Raw genomic sequence first — 17,144 nt, 5'->3', positions numbered from 1 at the left:
GTTGGAAGGTGAACCTTTGCCCCAGTCCTGATCTCTTTATTTTGCTCAATTCATCTTTCCCTCATTCCTACAGCATGATGCTGCCACCATCATGCTTCCCCGTAGAGATGGTGCCAGGTTTCCTCCAAAAGTGACACTTGGCATTCAGAACAAAGAGTTCAATCTTGGTTTCATCAGACCAGAGACCTGAGAGTCCTTTAGGTGCATTTTGGCAAACTCCAAGTGGGCTGTCATGTGCCTTTTACCGAGGAGTGGCTTCCATCTGGCTACTCTACCATAAAGGTCTTATTGGTGGAGTGCTGCAGAGATGGTTGTCCTTCGGGAAAGTTTCTCCCATTTCCACAGAGGAACTCTGGAGCTCTGTCAGAGTGACCATCAACTCCCTGACCAATGCCCTTCTCCCCTGATTGCTCAGTTTGGCTGGGCGGCCAACTCTAGGAAGAGTCTTGGTGGTTTCAAACTTCTTCCATTTAAGAATGATGGAGGCCACTGTGTTCTTGGGGACCTTCAATGCTGCAGAAATGTTTTGGTACCTTCCCCAGATCTGTGCCTCGACACAATCCTGTCTTGGAGTTCTATGGACAATTTTGTCGACCTCTGTCCTCTGGTTTTTGCTCTGACATGCACTGTCAACTGTGGGCCGTTATATAGACAGGTGTGTGCCTTTTCAAATCATGTCCAATCACTTGAATTTACCACAGGTGGACTCCATTCATTATGCGTAGATTGATGAGAAAAATGTCAATTTTAGAATAAGAATGTAACGTAACAAAATGTAGAAATAGTCAAGGGGTCTGAATACTTTCCGAATGCACTGTACATGCTCCAATGTCAGGCGAGACCACACCCCGCTCCCTGTATCTTAGGTTTCCTAGTCTTCCACATTGCCATTTTTGTCTGCTCCAGCAGGTAGTTTACTAGGCAGTCCGTTCGCCTGTTGGCTACGCTACACCTAGTCCCTCCAATGTATAGGTCCAGAGTCATCCCCAACCCTAAGCCTGTACACAACCCACCCAGGACAGAAAACAACCCTATCAGCCTGTACACCACCCACCCAGGACAGAAAACAACCCTACCAGCCTGTACACCATCCAACCAGGACAGAAAACAACCCTATCAGCCTGTACACCACCCACCCAGGACAGAAAACAACCCTACCAGCCTGTACACTACCCACCCAGGACAGAAAACAACCCTACCAGCCTGTACACCACCCACCCAGGACAGAACACAACCCTAAGCCTGTACACCACCCACCCAGGACAGATAACAACCCTACCAGCCTGTACACCCCCCACCCAGGACAGAAAACAACCCTAAGCCTGTACACCACCCACCCAGGACAGAAAACAACCCTACCAGCCTGTACACCACCCACCCAGGACAGAAAACAACCCTAAGCCTGTTCACCACCCACCCAGGACAGAAAACAACCCTACCAGCCTGTACACCACCCACCCAGGAGAGAAAACAACCCTAAGCCTGTACACCACCCACCCAGGAGAGAAAACAACCCTACCAGCCTGTACACCACACACCCAGGACAGAAAACAACCCTACCAGCCTGTACACTACCCACCCAGGACAGAAAACAACCCTACCAGCCTGTACACCACCCACCCAGGACAGAAAACAACCCTACCAGCCTGTACACCACCCACCCAGGACAGAAAACAACCCTACCAGCCTGTACACCACCCACCCAGGACAGAAAACAACCCTACCAGCCTGTACACCACCCACCTAGGACAGAAAACAACCCTACCAGCCTGTACACCACCCACCCAGGACAGAAAACAACCCTAAGCCTGTTCACCACCCACCCAGGACAGAAAACAACCCTACCAGCCTGTACACCACCCACCCAGGACAGAAAACAACCCTACCAGCCTGTACACCACCCACCCAGGACAGAAAACAACCCTAAGCCTGTTCACCACCCACCCAGGACAGAAAACAACCCTACCAGCAAAGGGTGATTTAAATCATATCAGTGTTTTAATTAATTTAGATAGTAATATTTCTACAGGTGCTGATCCGTCTAATCCGTTGTCAATATTGTGAAATAATCATTTTAAGGTAAGATTTGAATAGGGAAAGCTGATCCGAGAGCTGCGCTCCCTTTCTTTGGATCCTATCAGTATCAACACATGTTCCAATGATGCACTTAGAGACCGTTCTCTCTGCAAGGTGTTTTAGGAAACGCATGTTACATATTTGACCGTTGTAGGAAAGATGCACTGTTAAAAAACGTGTGAGACTAAATTCCATCGCTATCGGGAAACCGGGCCCTGGTCAGGTAACAGTGCATATGAAGGATAAAAGTGTTTGACTACTGAGATGCAAACGCCTGAAGGTACCACGTTCATCTGTACAAGCAAAAGTATGCAAGTATAAACACCATGGGACCACGCAAACGTTATAACATTCAGGAAGGAGACGAATTCTGTCTCCTAGAGATGAATGTACTTTGGTACGAAATGTGCAAATCAATCCCGGAACACAGGCAAAGGACCTTGTGAAGATGCTGGAAGAAACAGGTACAAAAGTATCTATATACACAGTAAAACGAGTCCTATATCGACATAATCTGAAAGGCCGCTCAGCAAGGAAGAAGCCACTGCTCCAAAACCAACATTAAAAAGCCAGACTACGGTTTCCAACTGCACATAAAGACAAAGATCATACTTTTTGGAGAAATATCCTCTGGTCTGATGAAACAAAAATAGAACTGTTGGACTATAATGACCATCGTTATGTTTGGAGGAAAAAGGGGGAGGCTTGCAAGCCGAAGAACACCATCCCAACCGTGACGCACGGGGGTGGCAGCATCATGTTGTGGGGGTGCTTTGCTGCAGGAGGGACTGGTGCACTTCACAAAATAGATGGCATCATGAGGTAGGAAAATTATGTGGATATATTGAAGCAACATCTCAAGACATCATTCAGGAAGTTAAAGCTTGGTTGCAAATGGGTCTTCCAAATGGAGCATACTTACAAAGTTGTGACAAAATGGCTTAAGGACAACAAAATCAAGGTTTTGGAGTGGCCATCACAAAGTCCTGACCTCAATCCTGTAGAAAATGTGTGGGCAGAACTGAAAAAGCATGTGCGAGCAAGGAGGCCTACAAACCTGACTCCGTTACACCAGCTCTGTCAGGAGGAATGGGCCAAAAATTCACCCAACTTATTGTGGAAGGCTACCCAAAACATTTGACCCAAGTTAAGCATTTTAAAGGCAATGCTACCATATACTAATTGAGTGTATGTAAACTTCTGACCCTCTGGGAATGTGATGAAATAAAAAAGATCTGAAATAAATTATTCTCTCTACTATAATTCTGACATTTCACATTCTTAAAATAAAGTTATGATCCTAACTGACCTAATACAGGGAATTTTTACTAAGATTAAATGTCAGGAATTGTTAACAACTGAGTTTAAATGTATTTGGCTAAGGTGTATGTTACCTTCTGACTTCAACTGTATGTATACATAAACATTCATACATATACACATACAGTGGGTAGAACAAGTATTTGATACACTGCCGATTTTGCAGGTTTTCCTACTTACATGTAGAGGTCTTCCTACAAGCATGTAGAGGTCTGTAATTTTTATCATAGGTACACTTCAACTGTGAGAGACGGAATCTAAAACAAAAATCCAGAAATTCACATTGTATGATTTTTAAGTAATGAATTTGCATTGCAAGATCTCACCTCGTGGGGCATCAATGATCATGAGGAAGGTGAGAGATCAGCCCAGGACCTGGTCAATGACCTGAAGAGAGCTGGGACCACAGTCTCAAAGAAAACCATTAGTAACACACTACGCCGTCATGGATTAAAATCCTGCAGCGCACGCAAGGTCCCCCTGGCTCAAAGCCAGCACATGTCCAGGCCCGTCTGAAGTTTGCCAATGACCATCTGGATGATCCAGAGGAGGAATGGGAGAAGGTCATGTGGTCTGATGAGACAAAAATAGAGCTTTTTGGTCTAAACTCCACTCGCCGTGTTTGGAGGAAGAAGAAGGATGAGTACAACCCCAAGAACACCATCCCAACCGTGAAGCATGGAGGTGGAAACATCATTCTTTGGGGATGCTTTTCTGCAAAGGGGACAGGACGACTGCACCGTATTGAGGAGAGGATGGATGGGGCCATGTATCGCGAGATCTTGGCCAACAAGCCCTGAAACCTGAAGGATCTGGAGAAGGTCTGTATGGAGGAGTGGGCCAAAATCCCTGCTGCAGTGTGTGCAAACCTGTTCAAGAACTACGGGAAACGTATGATCTCTGTAATTGTAAACAAAGGTTTCTGTACCAAATATTAGGTTCTGCTTTTCTGATGTATCAAATAATTATGTCATGCAATAAAATGCAAATTAATTACTTAAAAATCATACAATGAGACTTTCTGGATTTTAGATTCCGTCTCTCACAGTTGAAGTGTACCTATGATAAAAACTACAGACCTCATGCTTTGTAAGTAAGTAGGAAAACCTGCAAAATCAGCAGTGTATCAAATACTTGTTCTCCCCACTGTATGTGGTAGTGGTGGAGTAGGGGCCTGAGGGCACACAGTGTGTTGTGAAATCTGTGATTGTATATTTCTAAAACTGCATCAACTGCCTTAATTTTGCTGGACCCCAGGAAGAGTAGCTGCTGCTTTGGCAGCTAATGGGGATCCATAATAAATAAAAATTCAACCCCTTTCCCCCACATCAACCATAGACTCAGATTCTCAACAGTTGCACCATCCAAGAGCCAACTAAAGAAAGGTCTTGATTTACGAATGCATATACAGTTGCAGCTGTATAAGAAGGCCTAATAAAAACTGTGCCAAAAAAAGGGCAGAAATGGGGAGATTTGATAAACCATTATCATGTCCTAGATGATGGAGGTCAGATATACCCCCTTCCCCTAAAACACCCACAACATGGTCCCCCGTACTGACCATATTCCCAAGCATCTCCGTGCAGTCAGACCTTTGATTTTGTGCCACCAGGGCCACAATAATATGCATACTCTCTGAATGTGCGAGTGTGACCCACTCCCCATGGGTTACTGCTTACCCAGGCTATTAACCATTATTTTATCTGTAAAGAAAGCAAATTTGGCAACGATTGGGCGTTCATACCTCTGCCCTATCTGTCCGAAGCGGTGTACACGTTCGAGTTGGATTTTTTCGATAGCTTCGCGTGGAATCTGAAGCTTTGTAAGGAGGAACTCTCTAACTACAGATTCAGGAACTTCTCCTTCTTTCTCTTGGATACCTGTAAGTACTAGATTCTCTCTCATGGATCTAGTCTGTATGTCAGGTAAGGCTTCTCTCAGAACGATGTTCTCCTTTTTAAATTCATTAACTTAGGTTTCAATCTTATTGACTGTCCCTTTTAGCTTGTTTGTGTCTTTCTCCAATGTCACAGCTTTTTCGTCACTCATCTCGAGGCTTGCCTTACACCCCTTTATATCCTTACTGACTAGTTAAAAAATATATAATATAGTTTGTCATTTATTGATTTTAACAGATCGGTTTCGACCTTTACCATTCCCGGTGATGAAAATATTAAATCGTCTGTCTGTAGAAGAGTCATGTTTTCGTTTTGAAATAGGTTCCCCTGTCTTACTCTCCGTCATGTTTGGGTGTTGCTTGTTTTCGTAATATTTGTCGATACATTTCTCTAGTCTTATGATTTGTTTTGTGTTGTTATCCAGATTGAAGATAATTACCCACCAGATTGTGTAGTGCTAATATTTAGTCTAACTTACCGATATTGAATATTACATTATTATCTTGAGGTGGTCTACATAGCTGTGTTCTGCCACTTCCCTATTCTTAACTGGTTTTCTACTATTGATAATGTACATTACTTGCTAAATCAAATCAAATTTTATTTGTCACATACACATGGTTAGCAGATGTTAATGCGAGTGTAGTGAAATGCTTGTGCTTCTAGTTCCGACAATGCAGTAATAACCAACAAGTAATCTAGCTAACAATTCCAAAACTACTACCTTATAGACACAAGTGTAAGGGGATAAAAAAATATGTACATAAAGATATATGAATGAGTGATGGTACAGAGCGGCATAGGCAAGATACAGTAGATGCTATTGAGTACAGTATATACATATGAGATGAGTATGTAAACAAAGTGGCATAGTTAAAGTGGCTAGTGATACATGTATTACATAAAGATGCAGTAGATGATATAGAGTACAGTATATACGTATACATATGAGATGAATAATGTAGGGTATGTAAACATTATATTAGGTAGCATTGTTTAAAGTGGCTAGTGATATATTTTACATCATTTCCCATCAATTCCCATTATTAAAGTGGCTGGAGTTGAGTCAGTGTGTTGGCAGCAGCCACTCAGTGTTAGTGGTGGCTGTTTAACAGTCTGATGGCCTTGAGATAGAAGCTGTTTTTCAGTCTCTCGGTCCCAGCTTTGATGCACCTGTACTGACCTCGCCTTCTGGATGATAGCGGGGTGAACAGGCAGTGGCTCGGGTGGTTGTTGTCCTTGATGATCTTTATGGCCTTCCTGTGACATCGGGTGGTGTAGGTGTCCTGGAGGGCAGGTAGTTTGCCCCCTGGGATGCGTTGTGCAGACCTCACTACCCTCTGGAGAGCCTTACGGTTGTGGGCGGAGCAGTTGCCGTACCAGGCGGTGATACAGCCCGACAGGATGCTCTCGATTGTGCATCTGTAGAAGTTTGTGAGTGCTTTTGGTGACAAGCCGAATTTCTTCAGCCTCCTGAGGTTGAAGAGGCGCTGCTGCGCCTTCTTCACGATGCTGTCTGTGTGGGTGGACCAATTCAGTTTGTCTGTGATGTGTACGCCGAGGAACTTAAAACTTACTACCCTCTCCACTACTGTTCCATCGATGTGGATAGGGGGGTGTTCCCTCTGCTGTTTCCTGAAGTCCACAATCATCTCCTTAGTTTTGTTGACGTTGAGTGTGAGGTTATTTTCCTGACACCACACTCCGAGGGCCCTCACCTCCTCCCTGTAGGCCGTCTCGTCATTGTTGGTAATCAAGCCTACCACAGTTGTGTTGTCCGCAAACTTGATGATTGAGTTGGAGGCGTGCGTGGCCACGCAGTCGTGGGTGAACAGGGAGTACAGGAGAGGGCTCAGAACGCACCCAGTGTTGAGGATCAGCGGGGTGGAGATGTTGTTGCCTACCCTCACCACCTGGGGGCGGCCCGTCAGGAAGTCCAGTACCCAGTTGCACAGGGCGGGGTCGAGACCCAGGGTCTCGAGCTTGATGACGAGCTTGGAGGGTTACTATGGTGTTAAATGCCGAGCTGTCGTCGATGAACAGCATTCTCACATAGGTATTCCTCTTGTCCAGATGGGTTAGGGCAGTGTGCAGTGTGGTTGAGATTGCATCGTCTGTGGACCTATTTGGGCGGTAAGCAAATTGGAGTGGGTCTAGGGTGTCAGGTAGGGTGGAGGTGATATGGTCCTTGACTAGTCTCTCAAAGCACTTCATGATGACGGAAGTGAGTGCAACGGGGCGGTAATCGTTTAGCTCAGTTACCTTAGCTTTCTTGGGAACAGGAACAATGGTGGCCCTCTTGAAGCATGTGGGAACAACAGCCTAGGGATTGATTGAATATGTCCGTAAACATACCAGCCAGCTAGTCTGCGCATGCTCTGAGGGCGCGGCTGGGGATGCCGTCTGGGCCTGCAGCCTTGCGAGGGTTGACACATTTAAATGTTTTCCTCACGTCGGCTGCAGTGAAGGAGAGTCCGCATGTTTTGGTTGCGGGCCGTGTCAGTGGCACTGTATTGTCCTCAAAGCGGGCTAAAAAGTTATTTAGTCTGCCTGGGAGCAAGACATCCTGGTCCGTGACGGGGCTGGTTTTCTTTTTGTAATCCGTGATTGACTGTAGACCCTGCCACATACCTCTTGTGTCTGAGCCGTTGAATTGAGATTCTACTTTGTCTCTATACTGACGCTTAGCTTATTTGAACGACATCTTCAACGCACGTTCTAATGAACTCGCTCACCGAATCAGCGGATTCGTCAATGTTGTTGTGTGATGCAATACGAAACATATCCCAGTCCACGTGATGGAAGCAGTCTTGGAGTGTGGAATCAGATTGGTCGGACCAGCGTTGAACAGACCTCAGCGCGGGAGCTTCTTGTTTTAGTTTCTGTCTGTAGGCAGGGATCAACAAAATGGAGACGTGGTCAGCTTTTCCGAAAGGAGAGGGCCTTATATGCGTCGCGGAAGTTAGAATAGCAATGACCCAAGGTTTTTCCAGCCCTGGTTGCGCAATCGATATGCTGATACAATAGTAGAATGCTAGTACAATGCCTTGCAAAAGTATTACTGCACCTGTACATAGTCCATCTATAATTTAGCCCAAACAACTACCTCTCCCCCTACTGTATTTATTTATTTATTTTGCTCCTTTGCACCCCATTATTTCTATCTCTACTTTGCACATTCTTGCACTGCAAATCTACCATTCCAGTGTTTTACTTGCTATATTGTATTTACTTCGCCACCATGGCCTTTTTTTTGCCTTTACCTCCCTTATCTCACCTCATTTGCTCACATTGAATATATACTTATTTTTCTACTGTATTATTGACTGTATGTTTGTTTTACTCCATGTGTAACTCTGTGTTGTTGTATGTGTCGAACTGCTTTGCTTTACCTTGGCCAGGTCGCAATTGTAAATGAGAACTTGTTCTCAACTTGCCTACCTGGTTAAATAAAAGTGAAATTTTAAAATAAAATTTAAAAAATTCACCCCCCTTGGCATTTTTCCTATTTTGTTGCATTACAACCTTTAATTTAAATAGATTTTGGGGGGGATTTCATGTAATGGACATTCACAAAATATTCAAAATTGGTGAAGGTAAAAAAAAAAAACTTGTTTCAAAAAATTTAATAAGAAAAATAAAAAACGCAAAGTGGTGCGTGCATATGTATTCTCCCCCTTTGCTATGAAGCCCCTACTTAAGATCTGGTGTAACCAGTAAGCACACCTGTGTGCAATCTAAGTGTCACATGATCTGTCACATGATCTCAGTATATACAGTGCCTTGCGAAAGTATTCGGCCCCCTTGAACTTTGCGACCTTTTGCCACATTTCAGGCTTCAAACATAAAGATATAAAACTGTATTATTTTGTGAAGAATCAACAAGTGGGACACAATCATGAAGTGGAACGACATTTATTGGATATTTCAAACTTTTTTAACAAATCAAAAACTGAAAAATTGGGCGTGCAAAATTATTCAGCCCCCTTAAGTTAATACTTTGTAGCGCCACCTTTTGCTGCGATTACAGCTGTAAGTCGCTTGGGGTATGTCTCTATCAGTTTTGCACATCGAGAGACCACATTTTTTTCCCATTCCTCCTTGCAAAACAGCTCGAGCTCAGTGAGGTTGGATGGAGAGCATTTGTGAACAGCAGTTTTCAGTTCTTTCCACAGATTCTCGATTGGATTCAGGTCTGGACTTTGACTTGGCCATTCTAACACCTGGATATGTTTATTTTTGAACCATTCCATTGTAGATTTTGCTTTATGTTTTGGATCATTGTCTTGTTGGAAGACAAATCTCCGTCCCAGTCTCAGGTCTTTTGCAGACTCCATCAGGTTTTCTTCCAGAATGGTCCTGTATTTGGCTCCATCCATCTTCCCATCAATTTTAACCATCTTCCCTGTCCCTGCTGAAGAAAAGCAGGCCCAAACCATGATGCTGCCACCACCATGTTTGACAGTGGGGATGGTGTGTTCAGGGTGATGAGCTGTGTTGCTTTTACGCCAAACATAACGTTTTGCATTGTTGCCAAAAAGTTACATTTTGGTTTCATCTGACCAGAGCACCTTCTTCCACATGTTTGGTGTGTCTCCCAGGTGGCTTGTGGCAAACTTTAAACAACACTTTTTATGGATATCTTTAAGAAATGGCTTTCTTCTTGCCACTATTCCATAAAGGCCAGATTTGTGCAATATATGACTGATTGTTGTCCTATGGACAGAGTCTCCCACCTCAGCTGTAGATCTCTGCAGTTCATCCAGAGTGATCATGGGCCTCTTGGCTGCATCTCTGATCAGTCTTCTCCTTGTATGAGCTGAAAGTTTAGAGGGACGGCCAGGTCTTGGTAGATTTGCAGTGGTCTGATACTCCTTCCATTTCAATATTATCGCTTGCACAGTGCTCCTTGGGATGTTTAAAGCTTGGGAAATCTTTTTGTATCCAAATCCGGCTTTAAACTTCTTCACAACAGTATCTCGGACCTGCCTGGTGTGTTCCTTGTTCTTCATGATGCTCTCTGCGCTTTTAACGGACCTCTGAGACTATCACAGTGCAGGTGCATTTATACGGAGACTTGATTACACACAGGTGGATTGTATTTATCATCATTAGTCATTTAGGTCAACATTGGATCATTCAGAGATCCTCACTGAACTTCTGGAGAGAGTTTGCTGCACTGAAAGTAAAGGGGCTGAATAATTTTGCACGCCCAATTGTTCAGTTTTTGATTTGTTAAAAAAAGTTTGAAATATCCAATAAATGTCGTTCCACTTCATGATTGTGTCCCACTTGTTGTTGATTCTTCACAAAAAAATACAGTTTTATATCTTTATGTTTGAAGCCTGAAATGTGGCAAAAGGTCGCAAAGTTCAAGGGGGCCGAATACTTTCGCAAGGCACTGTATACACCTGTTCTGAAAGGCCCCAGAGGCTGCAACACCACTAAGCAAGCGGCATCATGAAGACCAAGGAGCTCTCTAAACAGGTCAGGGACAAAGTTGTGGAGAAGTACAGATCAGGGTTGGGTTCTAAAAAAAAATCAGATACTTTGAACATCCCACAGAGCACCATTAAATCCATTATTAAAAAATGGAAAGAATATGGCACTACAACAAACCTGTCAAGAGAGGGCCGCCCACCAAATCTCACGGACCAGGCAAGGAGGGCATTAATCAGAGAGGTAACAAAGAGACCAAAGACAACCCTGAAGGAGTTGCACTGCTCCACAGCAGAGATTGGAGTATCTGTCCATATGACCACTTTAATCCGTACACTCCACAGATCTGGGCTTTACGGAAGAGTGGCCAGGAAAAAGCCATTGCTTAATAAAGAAAAAATAACCAAACACGTTTGGTGTTCACCAAAAGGCATGTGGAAGACTCCCCAAACATATAGAAAAAGGTACTCTGGTCAGATTAGTATAAAACTGAGCTTTTTGGCCATCAAGGAAAACTATGTCTGGCACCAACCCAACACCTCTTGTCACCCCGAGAACAACATCCCAACAGTGAAGCATGGTAGTGACAGCCTCATGCTGTGGGGATGTTTTTCATTGGCAGGGACTGGGAAACTGGTCAGAATTGAAGGACTGATGTAGGGTGCTAAATACAGGGAAATCATTGAGGGAAACCTGCTTCAGTCTTCCAGAGATTTGAAACTGGGACTGAGGTTCACCTTCCAGCAGGACAATGACCCTAAGCATACTGCTAAAGGAACACTCGGGTGGTTTAAGGGGAAACATTTAAATGTCTTGGAATGGCCTAGTCAAAGCTATGACCTCAATCCAGTTGAGAATCTGTGGTATGACTTAAATATTGCTGTACACCAGCAGAACCCATCCAACTTGAAGGAGCTGGAGTAGCTTTGCCTTGAAGAATGGGCAAAAATCCCAGTGGCTAGATGTGCCAAGCTTATAAAGACTTACCCAAGAGACTTGCAGCTGTAATAGCTGCAAAAGATGGCTCTACAAAGTATTGAATTTGGGGGGGGGGTGAATAGTTATACACGCTCAAGTTCTGTTTGTCTTATTTCTTGTTTGTTTCACAATAAAACATATTTTGCATCTTCAAAGTGGTAGGCATGTTGTTTAAATCAAATGATACAATTCCAGGTTATAAGGCAACAAAATAGGAAAAATGCCATGGGGGTGTCACGTCCTTAGTTCCTTTTTTATGTCTCTATTTTAGTTTGGTCAGGGCGTGAATTGGGGTGGGCATAGTATGTTTTTGTTCTATGTTTTGTATTTCTGGTTTTGGCCTGGTATGGTTCCCAATCAGAGGCAGCTGTCAATCGTTGTCTCTGATTGAGAACCATACTTAGGTAGCCTGTTTTCCCACTATGATTTGTGGGTAGTTGTTTTCTGTTTTCTGTTTCTGCACCTTACAGGACTGTTTCGTTTTCGTTTCACTCTCTTTGTTATTTTGTTTAGTGTTTCTGTTCTAATAAATATAACATGAACACTTACCACGCTGCGCATTGGTCCGATCCATCTTATTCCTCATCAGAAGAGGAAGACAATCGTTACAGGGGGTGAATACTTTCGCAAGCCACTGTATATTACCTGCTAAAGTAGTCGGATTTCCTACCAGAGAGATTGTAAACTGTAATCTGTTTTACTGAGACTTGGCTAACGGGAGAGGTACTTGATACGGCTGTACAGCCTGCAGGGTTTTCTGTACAACGGCCAGACAGGAAAAAAAATACTTTGAGGGAAGAACAAAGGCGGAGGAGTATGTTTCATGATCAACAACTCATGGTGTGATTGTCTAAATGTAAAAACTTTTAAGACTTTCTGTCCCCCTAACCTGGAATACCTCACGATGAAATGCTGACCACATTATCTCCCCAGAAAATTCACAGGTGTTTGAATCACGGCTGTGTACATTTTCAAAGAATTACACAGGACTTTCAACAAATTTGAAACAGCATATCCTGAGGCCGCATTCGTTGTAGCCAGGGACTTTAACAAAATAAATCTAAGGAAAGATCTCCCGAAATTCCATCAACACATCTCTTGGCTCACTCGGGGGAAAAATACGTTGGACCATTGTTATTCTCCATTCCGACTGCATGGCCAAACATGACTCCAACACCATCATGAAGTTTGCAGATGACACAACGATGGTGGGCCTGATCGGCAACAGTGACAAAACAGCCTACAAGGAGGAGGTCAAAGCCCTGTTGTAGTGGTGCCAGGGAAACAGCCTCTCCCTCAACGTCAGAAAAACCAAGGAGCTGATCGTGGACTACAGGAAACAGGGGGAGGAGCATGCCTCTATTGTCATTGACAGGGCTACAGTGGAGAGGGTAAAAAGCGTAAAGTTCCTCGGCGTGCACATCACAGAGTACCTGACATAGTCCAATCACACCACCACCAATCAATCCCAGGCGCCTGAAGAAATGTGTCATGTGTCATAAATCACTGGGGGGGGGCTCCCTGCCCTCCAGGACATCTACACCAGGCGGTGTTTGAGGAAGGCCCAAAAGATCAACCAGTACTCCCGTCACCCGAGCAACTCTCTTACCATCTGGCAAGCGGTATCGGAGTATCAGGTCTCGAACCAACAGGCTCAGAGAAGAAGTACCATCAGGTCATCAGACTGCTGAAAACCTAAACCTAGATGTCCCCCTGCACAGACCTGCACCTTAGAGACCATTTGCACCGGAGAGAATATATGCACCTTAGAAAGTATTTCCACCGACTACCCACACATCCAAACCTACACACACATACACACACAGTCAACGCTGCTGTTCTAATATATACAGTTGAAGTCGGAAGTTTACATACACCTTAGCCAAATACATTTAAACTCAGTTTTTTTTATCCTAGTAAAAATTCCCTGTCTTAGGTCAGTTAGGATCAAAACTTTATTTTAAGAATGTGAAATGTCAGAATAATAGTTGAGATAATGATTTATTTCAGATATTTTTTCTTTCATCACATTCCCAGTGGGTCAGAACTTTACATACACTCAATTAGTATTTGGTAGCATTGCCTTTAAATTGTTTAGATGTTTCAGGTACCCTTCCACAAGCTTCCCACAATAAGTTGGTTGAATTTTGGCCCATTCCTCCTGACAGAGCTGGTGTAACGGAGTCAGGTTTGTAGGCCTCCTTGCTGGCACACACTTTTCAGTTCTGCAAACAACATTTCTATAGGATTGAGGTCAGGGCTTTGTGATGGCCACTCCAATACCTTGACTTTGTTGTTGTCCATTTTGCCACAACTTTGGAAGTATGCTTGGGGTCATTGTCCATTTGGAAGACCCATTTGCGACCAAGCTTGAACTTCCTGACTGATGTCTTTAGATGTTGCTTCAATATAATTACATAATTTTCCTCATGATTAGAAGTGCACCAGTCCCTCCTGCAGCAAAGCACCCCCACAACATGATGCTGCCACCCCGTGCTTCACGGTTGGGATGGAGTTCTTTGGCTTGCAAGCCTCCCCCTTTTCCTTCCAAACATAACGATGGTCATTATGGCCCAACAGTTCTATTTTTGTTTCATCAGACCAGAGGACATTTCTCCAAAAAGTATGATCTCATGTGCATTTGCAAACCGTAGTCTGTTTTTTTTAAGGCAGTTTTGGTGCAGTGGCTTCTTCCTTGTTGAGCGGCCTTTCAGGTTATGTCGATATAGGACTTGTTTTAATGTGGATATAGATACTTTTGTACCAGTTTCCTCCAGCATCTTCACAAGGTCCTTTGCTGTTGTTCTGAAATTGATTTGCACTTTTGGTACCTTCAGGCATTTGGAAATTGCTCCCAAGGATGAACCAGACTTATGGAGGTCTACACTTTTTTGGCTGATATCTTTTGATTTCCATATGATGTCAAGCAAAGAGGCACTGAGTTTGAAGGTAGGCCTTGAAATACATCCACATGTACACCTCCAATTGACTCAAATGATGTCAATTAGTCTATCAGAAGCTTCTAAAAACATGATGTCATTTTCTGGAATATTCCAAGCTGTTTAAAGGCACAGTCAACTTAGTGTATGTAAACTTCTGGCCCACTGCAATTGTGAACTGGAATAAGTGAAATAATCTGTCTGTAAACAATCATTGGAAAAATGACTTGTCATACACAAAGTAGATGTCCTAACCGACTTTCCAAAACTATAGTTTGTTAGTTTTGAAAAACAAGTTTTAATGACTCCAACCTAAGGGTATGTAAAACTCCGACTTCAACTGTACTATTGATTCCACTACCCACTTCATACTTGTAAATACAGTCCATTATTACTATGCATACTACCTCTTCTATTACTTCTAGTACTTGTTCTTTTTTACTTGACTCTTTTCATTGTTATTATTGATTCAGGTATTGCATTGTTGAGGGAGCTAGCGCAAAAGAGTTCCGATGCAACTTTTGTACTTGCTGTGTATGTGACTAATACATTTTATATCTCTCCTCTTTCCATTTCTTCTCTCCTCCACCCCCCTCTGTCCTATCCTCTCCTCTTTCCATCTCTTCTCTCCTCCTCCCTTTCTCCTATCCTACTCTCTCCTCTTCAGTTTAGCCATAGTTGTCCAGCTCTTGCCTGGGGAGAACCAATTAGGACCAGTGCAGAGCCAAAAGGGAGGAGTTATCATGTCTGGTTATAGCCAGGGGCAAAGAGATAGACATTTATGACTCTGCCCTACATGCACATACACAAACAAACAGACTTTAACTGAGCCCAACACAAGGCTTTAAAAGCTTTCTGTAGGAGACACAGGCCTACACAAGGCTTTAAACACTAGCCTTTGTCATCTATCCCTCTCTCTCTCCTTTTTTCAATTGTCTCTTTAATATGTGTGTGTGTGTCACCACAAAGGCTCATAGAACAGGAACAGAATCGATATAAAGGCAATAATAAGTGCCAAAATCTAATAACATACTGCACCCATGGCTTGTGACTGAAATATAGTTCCAACAGCAACTGTCTCTATTCCATAAGATTATTTGTTTATGTTTGATAGAGCCTGAAATGAATCAATGATATGATCGCATTCAACAGGTTTCCCTGCATGCAGAAAATGTCATTCAAATGACTCACACACAGGAAAATTTGAATGTGGACAGCAACTGTCATTTTCATATCAGTGAAAATAACATTTTGCTGCCAAACCACAGGGTGTAGGCCTACATGAGAGGGGTGGGAAGAGAACTGTTCACACTATAGGAATAGTGTAGGAAAGAGGTGTAGGAAATAGGATTGACATTTTGAATACTGCATGAAGCCAATTAAGTGCCATCATCACTCTGATCCTTTCAACGTCCACTTCACCACCCTATCTTGTTCTGATCGTCTGCTTTACTAGACTGCATTACCTCTCCCTTTCTCGTTGACTGAATGCTCTGGGCAGCTGTTCTGAAAACATATTACCGGTATCAGAGTTTAGGCTGCAGCGGGAAAGTTTGGCAGCCACAGACAGATACACAGATTGCGTAAGTCTCTCTCTCACCTGTTTGTCGAGGGTCTCCTTTCCCGCAGTGGAGACCTTCGGAACAGGCACGCTCTCACAGGTGCAGCCCTCCAAGAGGTAAATCCCGGCGGGGCGTACACTCTGCTCGTTTTCAAAGTAAAAAAACACGTTTTGGTACAGCGCAAAGAACTTCTCGTGCCACCTGCTGTTCTCCGTGGTCTTCTTGCTCAAATAACCGCGCTTGGTACCCTCCTTACGCGCAACGACTGAGAGGAACAGAGCGTGTCCCTCATTAAACCTGACACTCTTCTGCATTTTAATTTACTCCTTTTTGTTTTTTATAAAACCGTGTGTAGGCTATTGAATGCGAGACCAAATCCGCCGGTGTGTGTTTAAACTTCCCCTTTCAGTGAATGAAGAGGGAAAGTGGTCACCAGGCAAAGCATCACCAGGCTGAGCGCCGAGGTGCACGGGAAAGTTGCCCCGCCAAAGTGAGAGCTCTTGCGGGGAAACTCATATTCGAGAGAGACCCCGTCAACGACTTCTTAATAAACCCAGATACGATCCATGTTCACATCTGCCAAACGTTGAAAAGAAAGGTAGACCAAATCCCAGATGGAGGAAAGAGTAGGTTATGAGATGCAGAAAATGGAAAGGTTATTGTTCGCAAAGCAGAGGGGGAAAGCCTTGGAGAGGACAAACAGTGTGGTCGAATCACCGCCTAGATCAGCAACAATTGGCTTTGACACCGCCCCTCTCTCTCTCTCTCTCTCTCTCTCCACAGAAAAATGCTGGGTTAAAAAAACATCTAATTGTGTTATTTGGTAGCCCAGCGCTGGCTAAATATTGGACACTACCCATGCTGGGTTATTTTGACGCAGCCATGTTGGGTTTACCTAAAAATGGGTTCATTTGGTTTTTATTCATGTTCAT

The 17,144-nt window shown here is 43.7% G+C and overlaps 1 protein-coding gene across 1 annotated transcript in view; it reads right to left on the bottom strand.

Moving 5' to 3' along the window:
- Window positions 1-16,920, bottom strand: part of rasgrf2b (Ras protein-specific guanine nucleotide-releasing factor 2b) — a 168,369-nt gene extending 151,449 nt beyond the window's left edge. The window contains 1 exon segment of the mRNA XM_029638509.2: window positions 16,251-16,920. Coding sequence (XP_029494369.2) covers window positions 16,251-16,526 — 276 coding nt within the window. The 5' untranslated portion in view covers window positions 16,527-16,920.
- Window positions 16,921-17,144: the final 224 nt, after the last annotated feature.

This window comes from Oncorhynchus nerka, linkage group LG27 (assembly GCF_034236695.1).
Source record: "Oncorhynchus nerka isolate Pitt River linkage group LG27, Oner_Uvic_2.0, whole genome shotgun sequence".
Taxonomy (NCBI): Eukaryota; Metazoa; Chordata; class Actinopteri; order Salmoniformes; family Salmonidae; genus Oncorhynchus; species Oncorhynchus nerka.
Note: the sequence above shows the minus strand (reverse complement) of the source record. Positions and strands in the feature narration are given on the sequence as shown.